The 23,199-nt window shown below is 42.5% G+C and overlaps 1 protein-coding gene across 7 annotated transcripts in view; it reads right to left on the minus strand.

Moving 5' to 3' along the window:
- NPNT (nephronectin) overlaps positions 1–21,461 on the minus strand; it is a 665,225-nt gene extending 643,764 nt beyond the window's left edge. For 3 of the 7 annotated variants that reach the window (XR_007773242.1, XM_050944502.1, XM_050944499.1), the window contains exons 1-3: positions 21,326–21,409; positions 18,852–18,952; positions 3,367–3,417 (exon numbers count right to left, since the gene is read on the minus strand). Coding sequence is in view for 5 of the 7 variants with exons in the window: in XM_050944502.1 (XP_050800459.1) it covers positions 3,367–3,417; positions 18,852–18,952; positions 21,326–21,399 (226 nt within the window). In the remaining 2 variants the exon portion in view is untranslated. Of the gene's footprint in view, positions 1–3,366; positions 3,418–18,851; positions 18,953–21,325 lie in introns of all 7 variants that reach the window. The other 4 variants (XM_050944501.1, XM_050944498.1, XM_050944505.1 and 1 more) reach the window with 3 other exon arrangements.
- Positions 21,462–23,199: the final 1,738 nt, after the last annotated feature.

Here is a 23,199-nt window from a genome sequence, read left to right on the forward strand (position 1 = left end):
TGTGAAGCGATGGGGTTCAGCAGGGGATTTGGGGGCTCAGCAGGGGGGCCAGTGCTGAGAGAGGGAGGCTTGGTTGGGGAGAGTCCAGGTGCTGGGGCTCACAGGGGTGGGAGTCCAAGTGTGGAGGGATCATCAGGGTGGTCCAGGTGCAGGGCAGATGGGGCTTACCAGAGTGAGGGTTCAAGTTTTGGGGGCTCAGTGGGGAGCTATCCAGATGCAGGGTGGGGGTCCAGATGCAGGGGGAATGAGGCCTGGGTGCAGGGGGTTTTGCATGCAGGGAAGAGCGGCTCAACCAGGGTCCGTATGCAGGGGGTGTGTGGCTGATGATGGGTCTGGGTCCAGAGGGTTTCCGGATGCAGGAGGTGAGGCTTGGCAGGGTGGGGGTTCTGGTGCAGAGTGCTCGGGGCGGGGGTTCTCTGTATGGTGGGGGATCCAGCTGCACGGTGGTGGGGCAGATGGGAGAGCAGCTCCCCATACAGTGAGCCCTTCCCCCATTGTTGAGGAGCGATAGGGGCAGGAAGTGAGGGGAGGCGGAGCTTCCTGCAGCCAGGGGAGGTTTCCAGGTGTGGGTCTAATCTGGCCCCAGTCCCAACCACTCCCTGCAGAGGAAGAAGATCCATCCTCCCCTGCCCAGCCAGGACTAGCAGTCGAGCCCACTGCAGGGTAGGAAGCACCAGTCAGGGTGTCCCCAGCCCTCCCCAACCCACGGTGATTTACCTCTCCAATAGCTCCTCCAAGTGCCTGAAACAGCACACCCACACTGCTGGGAAGGTGAGTGTGACCACTCGTGGCTTCCCTTTGGTTTCCCATCAGAAAGTCATTTTTCTATAAGGAAGCAAAGAATTCTGCGCACATGCAGAATTCCCCCAGGAGTAGGAGATGGATATTGTGACAGACAATAGAAATTCCAGATTTTTCTACTAAGGTGTCCCCAAGCATCTTGGGATCTTTTTTGAATGTATCCAGCTACTTCTTTTTTAATTCATCCTTGAATATCACTTTATGCAGAATATACTCAAATCTATATTACTCTTCACTGTTTTCCCCCTTTTCCCGGTTTGTGTCTTTGGCTTGTCATCATCTTGTTCTGTAGAACTTCCTTCATATACTATATCCACAAGATATTCTATCCATACTGCCACTTGCTCTCTGCCTCCTCCATTTAAATCTGAACTTCACCTCAAATCTTCAGAAATCAGATGTTCAACTTGACCTTGAACTAACTTGTTTTCTACCTTTCCCAGATCACCTACATCAAAAACAAACCATCTTGACCATTCTTCTGCCAAAACTGCTCTGCTTTCAGCTGTGCTTCTTAAGTAATATAAACTCCTCCTTTATGGTCCCCCTAAAACGCAATTTTTTTAAATTCAATTTGTCCAAATGCAGCTGCTCACATATGCACCTGCCTGGAGATAGTAATACATCACTCAGTCTCAGATACCTTTATTGGATGCCTGTTCACTTCAGAATACAGAACAAAATCTCTCTCCTAATCTTCAAATCCTCCACATACTTCCCAATGCTTCCCCTGAATCTCCTTCTCCTGCCCATTCCTGGCATTCCCTCAATGCCAGACTTCTACACTGAAGGAAACAAATGTATTCACATACAAGAACCTTGAAACAGGACCCCTGTTACGCTGTGACCAATTGACTATTCCCTCTGGTTAATGACTCCTTATCTCTCTCTAAAAACCACCAATATCTTCTCCTTGAAGCCTGGAAACTATGCCTCCATCACCTTCCTAGCATATTTACAGGTACAAACAACAGTACTTTTTTTTTTTTTTTTTTTTTTTTTTTTTTTTTACACACACTCAGTAAAACTTTAGCAATCTGCTTTATCCACATCAGTTTTGACCTAGTTAATCTACTTTATAAAATGGACCAGATCAGCTCTTACTTTTACTGCCCAAATGTATATAAAATAATGTCTAACCTACTATACAATAGACTGGATTATAAAAATATGTCTTACTCAAGGAATACATTTCCAATATACACTAACCATAACATACAGTACAGAATTACTCACTACAGAATAATGTTATTTTCTAAACAACAGAATTAGACGTACAATGTACGTTTTATAGGCAGTACTGGGATTACAATGGCACCAGTGGCGCCATGGAGCTGGGCCCATGCTCAGAAGAGGCCCCGACTCCACTTGCACTGCACCCCGAGACCCCACCAGCCCACTGGGTCTCCCCTGCCCACCACTTGCTCCTCTTAGCCAGCCAAGGGCTCCTCTCCGACCCCTGGCCCCACCCACTGGCTCCTTAATACATATTATATAAAATATTACATATATATGCATGCTTTTTCTAAAGACTCATTCAAAACATCTTTCAAAAACCATTTACACTTACCTATAGCATTCAGGAGGCACAATGTCAACATTAAAAATCTCTAATGTTAGATGCACAACTACTACATTTGTACAAGTAACTCAGGACTATCCAGTTTGCACATACAAGTGGCAATTGCACAAGATTATATATGGCGAACAATGAGACTACCTGTGGTAATAAACTCTTTGCTTGATTATAGCTATTTGCAGGGTCCTACAATGCACATGTAAATTCAGACCCCAATCCCTGTTCAGCAAAGCACTTAGGCACATACTTAACTTTAAGCACATGCTAATGTCCCCACTGAAATCAATGGGACTTAAGAATGTGGTTGAAGTTAAGTATGTGTTTAAGTGTTTTCCTTAGAAACCAAGTGAAAATTTCCCCCCGTAAAAGTAATCATCTATTTATTTAATTTTGGGGCAAATTTAGCAGTTTACATGTTAAGTGGCTTTAGTCACTTCACAACAATATTTTATACAAGTGCTCTTCACCAACACAAATGTTTGTTTTGAAATATTTGTTACCTGAATTTTTCACAGATTCAATAATCACAGAATTTTAAATTCCTGATAAAGGCAGGTTAGTGTGAGTACCATCATGTTTGCACTAGAGAACTTGGATCTGATTTACACAAATTTAACAGTGAAGTTATTCCTTATTCACAGTGATGTAGGTGAGAGCAGAATCAGGCCTCTTGAATTCATCTGGTTGTAAATGTGGCATTGAAAGTACATTAGATTTCCAGACAGGAAAAACATTGCTTGGACCTTGAACAAAAGCCCATGATTATTTAAATATTAATTTACATCAGTCATTAGATTTGCAGTTAAAAACAGTCATCTCTCTATAAATTTCCTCCCACCCCATCAAAATAAATAAAAAATAAATAAATTTTAAAATTAATATCTATTAAAGTTTCTTTATACTTCTCATGTAAACTTCTGATTTTGAGACCATGCCACCAAGACATAGGCTTGCCAAAATTATTTCAAGAAATATGTTCAGCTAACCTTTGAGCTGGCACCTTATTCTGGCTATTCTCTGCCTTAAGACGTAGAAAGCTGCAAAACAAATGTCCAAAAAAAGAAATTCCAGCTTTTTTTTTCCCCTGTAAGGAAGATGGACTTGGCTTGGGTTTTTATCAACTTGCTACGTTCCTGGAGACTTACACACATTTAACAGTCAAAGCTTCTCTGAAATAAAAAAAATTCTGGAACATATTTAAAAATGGAAACACCTTACTATTTTGTTCTGAGATTTAACAAAAATACATTATGTGATATAAAAGTGATTACAGTTAATGATGTTATGCTATTCTTATTCAGTCAGTCAATGAGCTTGGCAAAGAATAATAGCCACTTTACCCAGCTGTAAAAATCATCTTATTTCAGGGTTCAAGTTCAATGTTTTCAATAACAGAACATAAACACGGTTTTCTTAAAGAGACAGTATCCTGTCATTTAAATATACAAGCTCATATAGATTTTCCCATATAGCCAACATAAAGAGTTAGCATCCGGATACTAACTTTTCTGTAATTAAAAAAAATGTGCACTTTACGTACCAGAACAGTTGTCACCAATAAAGATGCTGGCATACAAATTGTCATCTAAATTGTCATTTGATTGTCATCTAAATTAAAGCTAATACTTAGCAACCTTTTCTACTCTTACTAACATATGTAATCATATAACCAAAAACAAAATAAAATGCAAACACCAGATTTGTGTTTCCCAGTTCAAATAATTGCGAATAACATGGACTGTCAGTTACATTAAGTAGCACTGATTGGGACATTGTGTGATTTTACTGTAAGAGCCTGAAACTTACAGTACTTGATTTTCCAGCATCACAGGATGTGATTCTGATTTCACTTACACTAGTTACATCAGTGTAGAACAGGGGAGAAAAAGAAGAAGTCCCTAAAGTTCTGTTCCAAAGCCCACTGAAGTCGGTGGAAGGATTTCCATCAACTTTGGAACAGGCCCTAAGCGTAACATTTAAGTGCTACAAGAGAAAAATCTAAATAGCCAAACCACACTACTGAAAAAAGCTAGATTACAAAATTCTTGTATTTGAAGGATGGAATGGGTGCAATCTGAGAGAGGAGGATACTGTTTCTTTAACACCACTTAAAATATTTTCTGATATTTTAAAACAATATGCCTTTGAACTGAAAAATGTAACTGAATAAAAATAGCAAAACCACAGTATTGTTTTACATAGCAATATTAAAGCAGTAGTGCAGTTCTGTATACAAATGTATTATTTTTTGGAATATGTGAAGATGCACAAAAAACTTCTGTTCCTTTACATAAAATAGATATGTATAAAATAGATATATATCAATATATTGCATATGTGCAAATCTAGCGAATTATAGTGGATTAAATTAGACCTCAACCCTGCAGTCATTGAAGTCAATGGCAAAAATCCTATTGATTTTAATGGGCCCTCTAGGAAACAGCCAATTTGTCTCAACCCAGTATTTCCAAGGCTTATTAGAGACACAAAGCATGGTTTTGCTTTTAGTTGAGATTAGTGCATCTTAGACCATACAGAATTGCATTTCCATTTAAAGCATTGTTATGCCCAGAAAACAGGAATCCTAAACAATGAGGCCTATTCTCCCATTAATGCATGAAGGGATTTATATGGGTAACTCCCATCAATGCCAATGAGAGCTACAAAAAACATCCATGCAGGCATCAATGAGAGTATAAACCCTTGTATTTGCAGTTCTCTTTAAAATGTTTATCAGTATATTACACCATTTAGAAAAATATTTATTTTATCTCATAAAGACAGGAGGAAGAGGAGCAGCAGAAGCAGCAGCATCTACCATATAGTTTCTTCGCAGCTATTGTGAGACGGCAGCATCATGCAAAATTTCCAGCAAAGCACTTGGTTACATCTGCATTTCTAGCACCCTCTGTGTATACTAGTGAAAGCCCCACTCCCTGGTGTCAGTAATATAAAAGCTCTGCATTTTACTATGTTTAGCTAAAACTACCAAACCACTTCTGCATGACTGAGGCTGGTTTGTGTAGTCTTATACAGTACTTTTACCAATGGGATGAATATTGAATTGTTTAATTCCTTTGACTGCCCTGCACCTATGGCATTAAAACAATCACAATTACTTCACTGGAAGATGGTAGGAAATTTGATCATTGGCCTATTTTTGTTAAGATCTCTTTATAAGATGCTCAGTTACCTTAATGGTGGAAGATGATAGATAGATGTTATTTTAAGTACACCTATCATTTAATTAAAGACTTCTCAGGACATCTCACAGAGACTTTGTTATTGCTAAGGAGCGTTCCATTGTTGGATGGCTGATGGGCATAAATTACATCACTATTAAAAAAAATAAAATCTACTCTAGGAATTTCAGTTAAACACTTCCTACTGATATGCCACTTCTATCTTTCTGTCCAATGGCAATATATATTTGAAGATAAATGGCCAAATCCTCAGGTGGAATAAATTGGTATAGCTCCATTGACCGCAATGGAGCTGTACCAGTTCATACCAGCTGAGGAGCCGACAGAATAGCTACTATTTTATTTCAGCTGAGGATTTAGCCTTCATATTTGTACATATTTGAATGCAGGAAGAAGATTTCTTCTCACCACTGACCCTGGCAAAGGAGTTGTCCAATCTGCATTCAAAATGAAACTTCAAATTGATTTTTATAGCTATTTTTTTCAAAAGATTTACATTTTAGTTTCTACTTTATCTTAATAAAGTCTCTCATTCTCAAAACTTTATTTACTAAAATACATTTATATCTTGGCTGTTATACTTCAGCTACAATTTCAGACACTTTAAAATGGAAAACAAATGTTCTCTGGGCAATGCACAGCATGAATGTTTAGTGTAGCTTAACCTTGTAAAACTGGCATACAACTGAGCTGCAAATAGGCATGCGGGCAAGTCCAAAGCAGGTGCATCTTACATAAAAAATATATGGACATGTAGAAACAATCTTGTATGGCCACTGAAAGAACCACAGAAACATTTGTAATCTAAGTAGAGAATCTTGGTTCTTGTTTAGCAACATAGAAGTGAATAATTCAATCAAATGGACCAATAAATCAAACAAAGAAACACTGTTCCCATGATGAACTCAGATTATTGCTTAGATAAAGTAATGGGGAGTGGGGAGTACCCTGAAACAAACCACACTGAATTGTTGGTAGGTACAGAAGTGCCACACTCATGCTGAAAAAAAATCAAAGAGTTTAATGGGCCATATAATTTCACTGATAAGGCACTGCATTGAAACAATATCTTTTTCATCCTGTACCTGAGCTATCTGTTATGCTAAACCCCAGAATAATCCTCTTCAGTATACAGTAACGTTGGATGCATTGTTTATACGCGTCATCTAGCTGGTTAACATACTTCTCAGCATGGTTGAGCCAGATCCTCAGCTAGTGTAAATCAGCACAGCTTCACGGACTTCAGTGAAGCTTTGCTGATTTACACCAACATCTGGCCCAACAGAGACATTTGCAAGTTTAGGCCTGGATTGCCCTCTCATATAGAAATACTCAGGGGAGGCAACCCTGGTGAGAAGACAACTACTGTACCTTCATAGGGTATTCTCTGAACCCAAGGACTGCCCTCAAGCTCTGTGGATATCGTAGAATATACAGAGGCCAGGGCTGGTCACAAAGAGGCTCATTACCAGCTCTGGAACTCTCAGTGCCCCATCAGACCACTGGCAGTGAAGCTCCATTGGAAATAGGCTGCCAGGATTCCCTTGAGCTGCTGTTGCCTCAGGAATCTCCCTCTGCCCAGGAATTTCCCATCATAGATATGGAGGCTGAACAATTCAAGCAGTCTGAGGCTGCATTAACTTTCCACTAGCTTTTCTGCTGGTGCCTGGAGGTAGGTAGGTGTGTGTGTGTGTGTGTGTGTGTGTGTGTGTGTGTGTGTGTGTGTGTGTGTGTGTGTGAGAGAGAGAGACACACACACACACACACACACACACACACACACACACACAGAGTGAAGTGGGTGGGATGACGCATGCCCAAATCTTTCCTATCTTGGCTCATCCCATACCCAGCTGCACATTTCAGACCCATGGAGGTGGCCTTGGGAATGGACAGCGTGTCCATCGCAAAGCTGGTTACAAAACAGGAGTTTTCCACACAGAAGGTCCCCTTTGCACTACTACAACTGAGGGAACCATTGAATCCTAGCTGATTTATCAGTTAGTTATCTTCAGCTAATCAAGTGACAGGCTTGTCTTGTTACAGTTATTCATACATGCTTTTAAAGTGCATTCACTGCGTGCAGGCACATATGTAAAAATGCATACAATTTAATTAGAAAAAAAAAAGAGTACCATGGCTATCTATACTGTAAACAAAACACTCTGGAGGAAGACAGGAAGTGAGGAGGGGAAAAAAACAACACATGAACGGGGCTTTAATTTTGTGCAGCACTTAGATACCACAGCAATACGCATTATGTAAAAATCCAAGCGAGCTTCATATTTTTAAGCATCCATATCTGGCACTTGCTGCAGACACAATACTACTACACAAGTAAGGGTTGCACAACTGGAAATTTATGAAGTAATTTCAGTTTTGGAATTTAAAGATGCAAAAAGCAAACTAAGGCTGAAATGCTACAGATTACTCCACATGGACCAATCACTGTGTACATTCACAGGCCCACTGAAATCAAGGGAGCTCCAAACAACTGCAAGGATCTGCCTGTGCAGGGCAATTTGCAGGATCAGGGCCTCAATATATGAATATCTGCATTTTTATTAATACACAAAAAAACCTACCAGTTAAAATATTATATTGGTTTTAAAAGTTTCGGTCACTTCAAAGTTAGCCTTTGTATGCCAGGTTTAATCCACAAGCCAAATCTTCACATCAGACCTATAAATCCCAGAAACACTGTTTGATCCTTCACTGGCTGTTATGGTATATAGGGTCAGTATTTTTAAAGGTCTCTAACATTAGGCTCCTAAATCCCACTGGGTCAATTTTCTGAGTGCTGAGCACGTACAAGTCTCGTTGTAGTCATCTGGAGCTGCAGGTGTTCAGTGCCTTTGAAAATCTTGCTATTTTTATTCAGGAACGTCAATATGGACTTAGATAGCTAACTTAAATTTGCACTTGTGTTCACAAACTGATTCTGGGAAAACATCAGAGGCATAATCCAAAATTCTTGGGAGCTCTTTCAATTATTTCAGGTGTTGTAGCACCCTTAAAGAACATGCCAGTTTTGGAAGGAGGATTTGGGAGTATCATGAGAATGTTCAGCAAAGCGTTCTGAGAACCTGGGAGGCACGAGACTGAGATATGAATATTGTGTTGGAGGCACTTGTTCCAAAGTTTTATAGCCTCGGATGCACAGGGAGTGGGATTGAGCTCCCCCTTGTCTGTTTATGTAAAACATACATTAGATGTTGTCCGTCATGACTCTGGTCTTGTGGTTCTTGATGAGAGGAAGAAAATGGGGGCAGGCACTGCGGACATCTCGGAGCTCTAGGAGGTTTATATGCAGCGTGGTTTCTGTAGAAGACCAGAGGCCATGAGTCATGAGATGGTCCATGTGTGCTCCCCAGTTAGTGAGGGATGCATCTGTCATGATGATAATGGAGGGAGGATCCCAATGGAAGGGGACCCCAAAACACAAGTAGAAAGGAAGGGTCCACCATATGAGCAAATCTTTGACTTTTGAGGGCATAAGGCTGCTTCGTCTGTGCATGTTGGGTTTGTAGACTGGCTAGCCAGCCCTGTAGGCATCGAATGCACAGGCATGCGTTCACAACAACGCATGTGCATGCGGCCATGTGGCCTAAAAGTTGTAGGCAGTGTTGGGCAGTGACCTGCGGGCTGCTCTGTACCCTCACAATGAGGTTGCTCAGTGTATGAAATCTGTCCTTTAGAAGTGACATGAGACCTGTGGTGGAACTGAGTTGGGCTTCTATTAAGTTTAATTGCTGGGTAGGATGTAAAGTAGATTTGTTTATGCTTATTTGCAGGCCAAGGCTGTGGAAGCAATTTACGGTTGTGTAGGTTACTCGAATAGCTTCCAACAATGTGAGAGACTTGAGACAGTCATCCATATAAGAAAAAAAAAAACGATTCCCCAATCTCCCTGCTCCAACGTCGGAATGATTGTTGACACTGTAACCCTCCTGAGTTTTTGTTTCTTGACTAGCCTGTTTAATTGTTGAAGATCGAGACTAGGTCGCCATCCCTCCACTCTTCTTTTTGGTCAAGAAATAGCGGGAATAAAATCCATTCCCTCAGCATTGAGTGGGTACTCACTCCACTGCTCCTAGTCGTAGAAGATGGTGCACCTCTTGACAGAGCAAGTGTTCGTGAGAGGGGTCCCTGAAGATGGATGGGGAGAGGGAGTGGGGGGGCATGGCGAGGAAGAGGATGATATAGCCTGATGGGAATGATTTCTAGGACCCATTTGCCATAGTGATAGCTTCCCAGTTGGTGAGGAATGGGAGCAGATGGTGTCCAAAAGGATGGATGGTTGCAGTAGGCGCTGGAGCGGGTGGGAGGTCTTCTACACCCTTGACCAAAGCTTCAGATCTGCTTGTTCAGTGGAGGGGGTTGAGACGCTGTGGATGGTGGGAGGAGCGTCATTGTTGGGCTCTTCGTTTTTGCTGCAAATAGTTTCTCGCCATCGAAAGGAAGATATTCAACAGCATTCTGTATCTCCCGTGGGATGGAAGAGGAACCGAATCATGAGGCTCACCACATGACAATGGCTGTGGTGGTGGATCTGGCAGCCATGTCGGCAGCATCAAGGGCAGCCTGAAGAGCCATATGGGATATCATCTGTCCCTCAGAGATCACAGCTTTAAATTATCGCTGCTTGTCCTCAGGAATGTCATTAATAAATTCCATGAATTTAGTGTAGTTCCTGTGGTCATACTTTGCTAATAGAGCCACATAGCTCACCACCCTAAATTGTAAGGTGGAAGATGAATACACTTTGCAGCCAAATAAGTCCATCCTCTTGCTATCCTTATCAGATGGGGTAGACCAGAAATATTGCTGTTTATTTTTCTGGTTGGCTTCCTCAATCACCAACAAATTGGGCAACAGGTGTGTAAAGAGAAACACGGAAACTTTGGAGGGGAAGTAATATTTGCGGTCCGCTTTCCTGGGGTATAACGGTCGGGGTCTGCCATACGGTTTTAGCTGGTTCCATGATGGCCCCACTGATCGGCAATGCTATTTTGGAAGAGGTGGTGGGTTGTAAAATTTCGGTAAGCTTGTGTTGGTGTTCAGATCTTGAGCTCATCGGCAACTCTTTTAAATAAGTCCTGGAACTGTGTGAAATCGTCAGCTGTTGTTGGTGGCGGAGGCATAATAGCCTCCTTGGGCGAGATAGATGAGTGTTTATTAGTTGGAGAGGTGTCAGGTGCAACGTCCTCTGCTAGCTGAGCTGTTGGTTCGTCTCGTAGCTTGGCATCATTGTTTGTGGTTGCGGTTTTTATCTTTGAGGATTTCAGCACTTAATTCTGTTGGGAGGCAGACTGCTGGCCTGGGTCCGATGCAGGTGTGAGGTCAGTGTCCTTGCAGGTCCAGGCTTTAAATTTACTATAGTGCACACATTTTTGGGGTACATGGGATTCCCCTAAACATCATACACACTGAGAATGGCCATCAGAGATGGGGATGGCGTCTCTGCATATTATGCATCTCTTGAGGCCTAGAGAACCAGGTATATTGGGAATCTCTAACACTGACGTAAAGAATTTTTTTAAAACAAAAAAATAGGAGGTAAGTAATAACTAAAACTTATCTAAATAAGTAACAAAAACTAATTAACTACTAGAACTGTATCTAAACAAAGGCTATGAAGAGTGAAACTAGTGAGACTGCTAAACTCTGTCTCTGGACAGGGATGGTAGAGAAGGAACTGAGGAGTCTGGGCCATGCACGTGCTGTTCAAGCACTGACAGCATGCGAGGCAGACACCACCTGTGCATGGCCTGTATGAGAACTGCTGCGAAAATCTCTGATTGAAGGCACAGGGACACACTTTGACCTGGAGTGGAGCACCCACAGGGACAACTCTTGAAGGAGAAGAGATAAGCTCTGCAAAGACACAGGTCAGATCATCATTCCCCCTTCATCCTCCCCTATGGCTGGAAGCAGCTCCCATCCCTTCCCTCCCACATAGTGCTGAAATGCTGCTGCTGGCCACATTCTGGTGTGAACCCTGGCAGAAATCTGGAGAGGGGAGAAGACCCTGCACGTGCCCTTCCCACCCCCAAGTGTTGCCTTGGGAAGACACAGTGCCAGGTACTGGGAGAGGAGGGTCTGTCCCAAGGGCCCAGCCAGGCATGGAGGACAGAAAGTGCCGGGCAGGGATGGTCAGATCTATCTGTCACCCCTCCCCATCTGGAGGGGGAGGGTCAGGTCGTGTGTCTATGCCAGCTTGCTCTCTCATATTAACCACCACCACCTTGAAATGGATAGCTGGGGGTAGATTTGCAATTTAGCCTCCTGCACCAGAAAGATTCAATTTCATTTAGTTTAACCTCTCATCATGAGCTACAGACAGAATTTTCAAAAGGACTCCATAATCAGCCAGATGTCATCCGCGTCCCGCACAAGAGTTCGGCTCCCATTTAAGCACCAAAAGGAATTGCCAGTTTTTCAAAAGAGCTCAGTATGTTGGAAGTCATTTGGCTGTAAGTATCTCAATGGGAGCTGCTAGGCGCTGAGCTCTTTTCAAAATGTGGCCCCAAGTGTGGGCATGGAACACTGAAAAATTCATCTTTGAGCTCTTTGGAAAAGTTACTTGAGAGTGAAGAAGATGTAAATAATGGGTTTGGAGTTTTATGTTTTAAGAAATATGGCAGAACAGAGAGAAGGGGGAGGGATTTTTGCCCCCATTTTAGTCTACAAAATATTTTAAAGGGAATCTGAAAAAAATATATTCTTACAGTCACTATGAATGATGTCATCCCTATTCAATTCCAAAATCCAAACAGAAAAAATACGAAAGATTTAAGTAGTGGGGATTAGTATAGATGCGCTTGCTGCAACAGAACCGCCCCTTACAATATAATGCCACCCAAATAATGGCATCAGAACTGCACTCAATTTTTCTGAGGCCTTGGCTACACTTGCGCGTTATAGTGCAATAAAGCCGCCAAGAGCGCTCTACCTCACTCCCCGTCCACACTGGCAAGGCACATAGACCGCTCTGACTCCGCGGCTGGAGCGCTCCTGGTACTCCACCTCCCTGAGAGGAATAACGTTTGTTGCGTTCTCACTGGAGCCAGAGTGCCAGTGTGGACACCTAATGTGCTCTGATTCACCTCCGGAACTGTCCCACAATGCCTGGTCTAGCCACTCTGGTCATCACTTTTGAATTCTACTGCCCTGTCCTCAAGTGACCAAGCATTAGACCCGCCCTTTAAATTCCCTGGGAATTTTGAAAATCCCTTTCCCGTTTTCTCAACCAGGCGTGGAGTGTTCTCAGCACATCTTTCCAGGTGGCCATGCCTCCATGTACCAGGTGATCCCCAGTATGGAGCAGTGGCAAGGTGCTGGACCTCATCAGTGTTTGGGGGGAGGAAGCTGTGCAGCCCCAGCTGTGCTTCAGCCGTAGGAATTATGATACCTTCAGGCACATATCAAGGGCCATGATGGACAACGGTCATGACTGGGATGAGGTGCAGTGTCGAATTAAAGTGAAGGAGCTGCGGAATGCCTACCACAAAGCCCGTGAGGCAAACGGCTGCTCTGGTGCTGCCCCCACAACCTGCAAATTCTACAAAGAGCTGGACAGGATATTTGGGGGCGATCCTGCCTCCACTGCAACGACCACTCTGGACACGTCCAAGCCCAGAACAGCAAGTGGAGGAGGAGGAGGAGGAAAGCATGAGTGATGGTGCTGAGGTGGGGGGAGACACCCTGGAATCCCTGGATGCATGCAGCCAGGAGCTCTTCTTGAGCCAGGAGGAAGGCAGTCAGTCGGTGTCTGGTGCTTGGGGAAGGACAAACAACAGAGGAGGTTCCTGGTAAGCAGCTCTCTTTTCAGGAAGGAAGTTTTTAGGTATGGGCTCTTTGGGCGAGGAGGATAAGGGCTGCATGCATGCCTAGATATGGAATAGCGCATTGATGTGGTCTATCACATCGTGGTAATCGGCATCGGTGATCTCTTCAAAACTCTCAGCCAGAACGTGGGCTATGCACCTGTGCAGGGTTATTGGGAGAGCCAGCATGGTTCTTGTCCCAGTCAGGCTAATGTGTCCGTGCGACTGTGCCGTGAGGGGCGGCGCAACCACTGCTGGACACAGGTAAGTTGCATATGGGCCAGGTGGAAGCTGCATTGCAGGAGAAGACCCTTCCCTTACTTTATTAGTGCATGAAGCAAAATATACCTTAGCCCAGGAAAGCAACAAGCACTGCAAGTCAGTGTACCAAACAGCCACTGCACTTAACTCCCATGCAGAGAACCAGATATTACTGCTAGTTTTCAGCCTCAAATTGCTCCCTCAAGGCATCCCTAATCCTTGCAGCCCCACGCTGGGCCCCTCTAATAGTCCTGCTCTCTGGTTGTGCAAATTCAGCCTCCTGCTGAACCTCCAAGGCCCATGCCTGAGTGAAGCTTTCACCCTTCCCTTCACAAATATTATGGAGGGTACAGCACACGGATATAACGGCGGGGATGCTGTCTTCGGCCATGTCCATCTTCTCATAAAGAGAGCGCCAGCGGCTCTTCAAACGGCCAAAAGCACACTCCACAGTCATTCGGCACTGGCTCATCCTGTAGTTGAACCATTCCTGGATGCTGTCCAGGCTCCCTGTGTAGGGGGTTCATGAGCCACAGCATTAAAGGGTAAGCGGGGTCTCCAAGGATCACAACAGGCATTTTGACTTCCCCTACAGTGATCCTCTGGTCTGGGAAAAAAGCCCCGGCTTGCATCTTCTTGAACAGGCTAGTGTTCCGAAAGATGCATGCGTCATGCACCCTTCTGGGCCAGTCTGCATTAATGTCAAGGAAATTACCATGGTGATCCACAAGCGCTTGGAGAACCATAGAGAAATACCCCTTTCGGTTAATGTACTTGGAAGCTAGGTGATCTGGTGCCAGAATTGGAATATGCGTCCCATCTATTGCCTCTCTGCAGTTACGGAAACCCATTTGTTCAAAGCCAGCCACAATGTCAAGCACGTTACCTGGTGTCACAGTTCTTCTGAGCAGGATGCAATTAATGGCCCCGAAAACTTGCATCAACACAATTCCAGCCATTGATTTTCCCACTCCAAACTGGTCAGCGACCAATCAGTAGCTGTCTGGAGTTGCCAGTTTCCAGACTGCACTATCCACCCGCTTCTCCATGGGCAGGACAGCTCTCAGTCTCGTGTCCTTGCGCCGCAGGGTGCGGGTGAGCTCAGCACACAGTCCCATGAATGTGGCTTTTCTCATCCAAAAGTTCTGCAGCCACTGATAGTCATCTCACACTTGCAGGACGATATGATCCCACCACTCAGTACTTGTTTCTCAAGTTCAAAAGCGGCGTTCCACGGTGAAGAGCATGTCCATGAATGAGACAAGCAATTTTGTGTTGTATGCCTCAGACGACTCGTTATCATCGGACTCCTCACTGTTACTTTGGATCTTACGCAGCAACTCGACTGCCAAACGAGACATGCTGGCGAGACTCGTCAGCATGTTCCGCAGCAGTTCGGGCTCCATTCCCACAGACAGAAAGGGAAGACAAAGTGTGCTCTGCACATAAACCATTAAAAGATGGTGCCAAATGTGGATGGAAACACAGGGATTGCTGGGATGCGAAGCGATGCATCACGGGACGTTGGGACAGGACCCAGAATGCCCCGCACTCCATGCCCCCTTCCCACAAGCCACAGCGCCAGAATGGGAAGAGGTGCTCTGTGGGATAGCTGCCCATAATGCACCGCTCCAAATGCTGCTTCCAGTGCCGTAAACGTGGCCACGCAGTGCGCTTGCAGCTGTCAGTTTGGACAGACTGGAGCCCTTTCCCTGGTGTGCTCTCCAAAGGCTGGTTTAACCTAAAGCGCTCTACATCTGTAAGTGTAGCCATGGCCTGAGCTTTTAACATAATTCAAAAACAGAATCAGTAGCAAAAGGGGAAGGGTGTACCATCCAGTACTGAAAGCAATAAGTAGCATCATGTGAACAGACACCAAAGAGAGACCATGACATCAGAAAGGATGGGTTTAGCTATGCAACTGTTTTCTTTGGACTACATCTGTAAATATTGAATACTAGTGGTCTGTAGGAACTGCTGCCATTTTGTCAAGCATAGTCGATGTGGCATGTTACAGAGACAATACTAACTACGTACTATCTCATAAACACTTAGCTTTTGTTCTTCCTCATTTTGTTATTTCCCTTAATCTAAAATAAAATTCTAATACGAAGTTTAGACTGAAATAATATGGTTACTTGTGTGTATGAAAAAAAACTAACAGTAACCATATAACCATTTTCCCCATAGTTCATGAAATGCACATGTAGGAAGCATTTGACTCCTTTTGTTTCTATGACTGAATTCTAAAAGCATTTTGATTAGATGCCTCCTTGCAGTTAAATAAGTAATAATAATAATTTTGTAGCCTTAACATACTTTCTCATTATTCCTGTTGAAAGCAGTGATATCAGGAATAAATTACCAAATATTCCACAGAGTTTGAAACAGAAGATATGTGAAAAATGGGCTTTTGTTTGCTATTCTCAAAATTTCATAAATAGACTTGAAAGCATGCCCACAAAGTCACTTAGACATATCAATTAAGAAATAAGTAAAGGGAAGCTCATCGATAATTATTAACTTCCTTTTAAAAAAGAAGTCCCTAGAACAGGGGTCGGCAACCTTTCAGAAGTGGTGTACCAAGTCTTCATTTATTCACTCTAATTTAAGGTTTCGCGTGCCAGTAATACATTTTAACCTTTTTAGAAGGTCTCTTTCTATAAGTTTATAATATATAACTAAACTATTGTTGTATGTAAAGTAAATACAGTTTTTAAAATGTTTAAGAAGCTTCATTTAAAATTAAATTAAAATGCAGAGCCCCCCGGACCAGTGGCTAGGACCCAGGCAGCGTGAGTGCCACTGAAAATCAGCTCGCGTGCCACCTTCAGCAAACGTGCCATAGGTTGCCTACCCCTGCCCTTGAATAATTTCAGACTTGACTCTGTGCCTGAAACAAATCTAAGCAGTATGATTTTGAAATATATGTCAGATTTTCAAGGACAATTTATGGGTTAACTAAAACCAGCTGCTGTGACTAAATAAGAAATATTATGAAAATACGATTTAGAGATGGCATACTCTTCTATTTTCTGTTAGAAAACTATTAATTGTGTCTTTGAAACATATTCAGAACACTACCATAATTCTGAAACATGGAACATACATACTTAAAGAGAATACAGACCACAGGGAAAAGGGGGAGAAATCTTTGAAGTTTATAGTGATGTCTTCCATGCTGCCAAGAGACAGAATGAGGGACTCTTTCACCCTCCCAATTCATAGCTGCTAATTACTTTATGACAGCAACACTAACTTTCAAGACAGTATCACATTTTATTCTTAGAACTGCAGGGACATTTTCATGCCAACAGTACACAAAACTGAAAGAATTAAGCTCATCACTTTTTGCTATGGGGCAATAAAAGTTCACCTTCCACTGTTAGTTACGTATTTTGTGCCATTATCACTATGAGCCAGTCACTTCCTGAAACTATAATACTGGCTGCACATCAAAGCAGAATTGGCAGTGGTGGGGACTTGAAGATCAAATATGAAATACGGATTGGTTTCAATCTGAATGTTACCACCATGATGAGCTGAGCTCATTGTCACGACAAAAGTGAGAACTTAGCTGGGGAAGGGGAAATCAAGAGAACTAAATACTATTTAAATATAGTAAAACTCACTTATGCCTTGCTGCTTAAGAGTATCTGTAGTATGACACACATGCTCTGTTTGATTTTCATTTGTATATTTGTGTTATAAAAAAGATAGCCATAGATTCTATTACCCCTGAGCGCAGTCCTTCCCTATAAAAATATTTATATCAGGGAAATGACTATTTCTCTTACAAATTGCAGTTCTAAAATCCAAAGGACTGATGATGTGGGCCCAGAGGTGCTAAATAGAATTCCATGCTTGTTATATTCCAACAGCACTTTACATCTATTTTTAATTAGTCACCTTTTTATTATCCATTAAATGCTGTATTATATTAACCTTCTCCATTTATAAGGGGTAACTATTATTGTTATTTACAGATTTGACCAAAACCTTTGCTTAGAGACTAGATTGGGATCTCCGCTGCCACTTTCTTTCACCTGCTGCTATACTCTCACAGCACTGCAAAATGAGCAGTAATCAATGTTCACCTCTTAGCTCTGCTTGTATATTGTTTAGCAGAAATTCATCTAACTTTGCAAGCTTATGCCTCTGGATCAAAATGCAAAAGTTGCCAAAGATCTGATCTTGAAAATACCTACGGAAAACTACTCACAAGTTAAGTATATATTAAGTGTTTTCAGGATGAAAACCTATAAACGTAATTGAGATCTCCTTCCCCCACCCTGGAAAAAAAATCAGCACTTTTGTATTGCTCTGGTTACCAGTGTAATGCTATTTTTAAAATTGATTTAATGAAGTCTTATTTATATTATCATCAATAGTTATAACAAGGATTATAACACTGCAAAAAAATTCAGATATGTCTGTATTAATATGTGATCTATTAAAAGGACACCGTCAGGTTGATTTAAACCCATAGATTGGGTTACAAAAGAAGGCTTTAACCTAACACCAATAAGGAACATTTCCAAGATGTTTTTGTTCAAATTCCAGCAATAGGTTGTTTGTTTTCCCTGGGATGTAAATATTTCCTCTCTGCAGTTTTTGCAAGCCAAAATACTGCAGCCCTCTGTTAAGACATGAGCCAGAAATTGAAATTGATGAGAAACAAAAAAGAAACTGACAACTCTATTTTCATTGCCTAAACAAAATTTAATGAAAAAATATACCAACAGTATTAACAGCAAAAGAGTAAATTACGTTCAATATTTCTTTCAGCTTTAATTATCTATGCTGCTATTAATAAAACACAAATTGCTTCCTAAAATATGTTTTTTTAACCTGACCGTGTCCTTTAAATATGCCCCATTTATGTCATAAACCCTGCAATTACACCTCTACCCCAATATAATGCAACCCAATATAATATAAATTCAATATAACGCGGTAAAGCAGTGCTCCAGGAGGGCGGGCTGCACGCTCTGGCAGATCAAAGCAAGTTTGAGATAACGTGGCTTCACCTGTAACGCGGTAAGATTTTTTGGCTCCCGAGGACAGCGTTATATTGAGGTAGAGGTGTGTGTGTGTGCGTGAATATGTGAAAACTATTAATAGGTGTGTATAAACCCCTTCTAAGTGGCTAAAAGCCCCAGCAGTGATGATACTCACGTTGGCATTGCCCCCATGACTGACGGGCCCAGCCCCAGCAGCAATCAACTCTACTTCCAAACCGACACAATCCCATAGAGGAGACTATTTGTCTGGGCCACCTGCACAAGATAGTTTTAAAAAAAACAAAGAACAAACAAACAAAAAACACCCTTATCTACAATTCATAAATCCTTTTTAAAGAAAATCCATGCTACTTATTTTAAAATAAGTATCTTTCTGGTTAACATACCTGCTTTAATATTAGCATGTAGTATTTCTGTCCTAGTGTAGAACTCGGACAGTGTGTGGCGGGGGGGGAGGGAGGAGTGTTAACCAAAGAGACATTTTAAAACCAGAAATAGCTGCATCTAATATACTTTGTAGCATGCTCACTGCTGCCACTCACAGGATGGTCATAAGCAATATTAGATATCTGAATTTTACAAAATGTATAAGTAACAAACTGTCATCAACAGCGTTTCAACTTTGATTTCACAAATCTGAACTAATGGCTAAGTTTGAAACCTGTCCTAGATATCAGAAATTAAGACAAGTTTCTGTCTTGTAAACAGGCAATAATGGAAAGTGAGGAGTTCATTTTTTTTCCCCTCATCCCTATAAAATGAAAGAGATTACATTTGGAGTCAAACATACAGAAAGCAATGTCATAAAATTAGTACATTTTAATAATGTAAAACAAAGCAAGAAAAAATACTATTTGAACTAATTATAAAAATAAATATTTGGTATGTGCATGTTAATTGATTTCCATGTATAGTAAAGCATAGTTAATGTTTTCATTTGAAACCTATTCAGTCTTTCATTATACATGAACTACTCCCTGATTTGTGTTTAAATATTTCACCATATTTGACACAGTTTAACCATACTGATTACACACATTCCTTCACCTCAACACTCATTTTCACATTTCATTTATCTAGATTCAGGTTTAAACTTGAGTTGCAATTTTTTTTCAGTACAGTACATTGTTTAAATGCCTCTTGGCACTACTTTTGGTTTGTGTGTTATAGGAAGCATTTTTTTAAAAAAAATCTTGCAGTATATGTCCATAAGCACTTGATGATGTACCAAAAAATATATACAAGAACAACACTTAATTTATAGGCACATATACATACAAAATGTACACACACTTTGTATAAATAAAATTTGTATAATTTAGATGCCATGAAAGACAGGCTACCAAGCCTCATACCACTTTAAATTGCTTTATGCCAAGTGATGTGCGAGGATGCATTACTTCTCACTAGCCTCAGCTAGTTCACAGCTGTCAACAAAGTCTTGAGAAGCAAGAAATCAATTCAGTCTTCCCAGTTAATTCATTTCAAGACCACAATAAAGTTTATGACAGCCAGGTGTGCTTTTTTTTTTTTTTTTTTGGCTTGGAGAGTGGTGAAGAAGAGTGGAGAAGAGAGAATGTAGAGAGGGTTCCACTGGAGGCTAAAACCTCAAGGCTTCACTTGTTTTTGACCCTAGTTTGAACTCCACTCTCCAAAAGTGAGAATGCTTTGCATCAGTCAGACCTTCTACATACATTTTTAATGATCTTCTAAAGGATCAAATCATCCAGGACTTGTTGTGATAAATTATACATAGATAATACACAGGCTGGAATTTTCAGCTGTACTGATAGCCTGTAGGAGTATCAGCTGCATAATAAAGTTAAAAGAAGTCTGGAGTTGTTCAAACCTGTCATAGCATGCATATCTCTTTACAGCTGAGATGTTCATGTAAGACACTAATATTACATGTATAGCTTTTCAGTATTATTTTAGCACTAATATATATGAGTGCAAAAGGGCGGGAGAGACTCACAAAGGTTAAATCTGGGGTGGCCACACAATTTTTTAGTGGTGGAAAGAAAAAAAAAGATGTAAATCTCATCCCTCCACCACACACGTAAAAAGAGTTTATTCAGTTCTTCACTTTTGTCTATCATAGACTTCTCTTTAGAAAAAATAAAATCCTGCCATTAGGTAAGTCAAGGTTTCAAAAGAGGACAATCAACTGCAGCTGTTCAGTCATTTGCTAAACTGCAGGTACAAACAATGGGACTAACTTGTTTATGACCTGACAATCGGTGTTGACTTTGCCTTAGTTCTTTTTCTTAGCGTCCCACCAAGAGGGGAGAAAATAGGTTTGGATCTCTCCACTGAAAACTCCTGACTATACCAAGGTTCAGGACTGGCTCTGCCAGAAAGGGTCGGAGAGCTAAACGGCTAGTCTCTTGGGCTTCACAGGTGTCTCGATCAACTCCACTGCACAACTCAGATCCCCGCAGTACAAGTGCCTGCAAGCTGTCAGCTTTGTACCTTTCTCCCTCCCTCCCGAGCCCGAGAGCAGGGGCTGCAGGTGCTTTTCGTTACATTTTGTTATAACCCAAACCCCCAGGGCCATCTCCCCCCAGACCTGCCTCCCCCGGGAGCCCCGGCCGGAGCAGCGCTGGCGAGGGGGTCTCTCGTCCTCACCTTCCGTCGAACTCCGCCGCAGCCTCCAGGTGAAGCCAGGCCACCGCGAGTAACCTCAGGAAGAATAAATCCATGTCTGGGGGCTGCTGCTCGAGCGGCGGCGTGAGGCGGGATGCAGGGCAGCACAGCTGCTCGCCGCTCCTCTCTCAGGCACTCGCAGCGCCGCCCTCCGCCCCGCCGCGCTGAAAGCTGAACTGCGGGGGCCCCCGGCTGTTGCTAATCCCGGCTGCTGTGGGAGCCGCCCGGCCGCGGCAGCAGGTCTCTGGCAGCCGCGAGCCCCACGCGCTCCCTCCCGGCGCGCAGAGGAGCGGGCGCGCCGGGGAAGCGAAGCGGCGTGTAGCCGAAACCCCGAGCTCCAGCGAGCCCCTGCGCGCAGCCCTGCTCCGGGAGTGTCTGAGAGAGAGAGAGGCACTTTCCCGCCTGCCGCCTCGGGGGTAGCACTGTGCACACGGGGCTGAGCGCGCTGTCCGTGCGCCATCCCTAACAGCCCCGGGGCAAAGGGCTCCTCCCTAGCACGCTGCACCTGGCAGCGAATAAAGCGACGCCGTCACGACACAGAGCTGCTGTACAAATACCTCCTTACCAAACGGCGCTACCCAAACACCTAGGCCTAGAGGTTTTCGTTTAACTTCCCGCCAGGGGCTGCAGCAGCCCCCGGGACAGCCCAGAACTGGATGGGCTTAAAGCCACGGCCGCCACTCCTTCCATTTTCCATAGGCTTTGCCCGTCGGTGCTGCACCAGGTAGAAGCGCCTCACAGAATCTCAGCCCGTGCAATTTAGCAGGATGAAAGAATTTTAAAAATGAGCAAGAGGCTTGATTTTTGCAAGGTGCTCAGCAGGTACTGAGTGCCCTGGGCACCTTGCTGGATCAATAAATTGTACCACAGCCCAAGCCTTGTTTAGTTTACTCCTGGGAGAAGTTACATTGATTTCCAAAGGGTTGTTCATGTTTCGGCCCGGTGGCGGAAAGTTCCATTGTGCCAGAGGCTGCAGTTTTCAATCACAAGCCTCAGCCCAGAATTTTAGTTGCTAGTATTGCTATCCTGGGCTCAAAACACTGAGTTCCTTGAAGATAAAGAATGATCTTGAATTTTGACTCAATAGTCTAAGGGAAGCCAGTATTGCTGTACTAGCTGGAATTTTCTAAGGGCTTTGCATGCAGTATAATGCAGTCCTTTTATCCAGGCCAGAGAAATGGCAAAGCTGTGTACAACTGAGGTCACTAGTAATAGTTTTAAAAATGCAAACTGTAATTTTAAAATATTAATTATCAAACACATTCCAGGTGCCAAGTGCTGGTTATGGTACATTTCAGTCTTTCAGAATACTGAGCAAAAAGATATTAATGAACCATTTCTTTTAATGGCTCCTGCAGACACCTTTTTATTTACTTTGGTAGAAAGCACACACTGATGTTTGGCCAGTATAGTTATACAGATTACACAAGTATGTATTCTGTATACAGTTAAGTACAGTAGTTGACATTAATAATACAGTGCAGTGTTAAACAATTGATGTTACTATGAGTAATGCATGTAGTTGTTATTAGACATTGGGTCAATTAAGAGACCTATGTAAACAATGGAGACTATGGGTCCTTTCAGATGGAACTTGTACCATTTTTCATTTGTGCATATGGGACTTGTTCCCATTAGAGTTAATGGCAAAACTCTCATTTACTTCAGTGGGAGCAGGATTGGACCCATGATCCCTCAATATTACTGTGATGGGCACAGTTAAAGTACTTGGATAAAATTATTTCTTAAATTCAAGTTAATATGAGCTCGCAAATACTGTTTTCTAAGAGATCCTTTTATGGACCTAACCATTCACAAGGGAAAAAGTAATTTATGGAAGATTCCCTGTAAATAGG

This window comes from Gopherus flavomarginatus, chromosome 3, assembly GCF_025201925.1.
Source record: "Gopherus flavomarginatus isolate rGopFla2 chromosome 3, rGopFla2.mat.asm, whole genome shotgun sequence".
NCBI lineage: Eukaryota > Metazoa > Chordata > Testudines > Testudinidae > Gopherus > Gopherus flavomarginatus.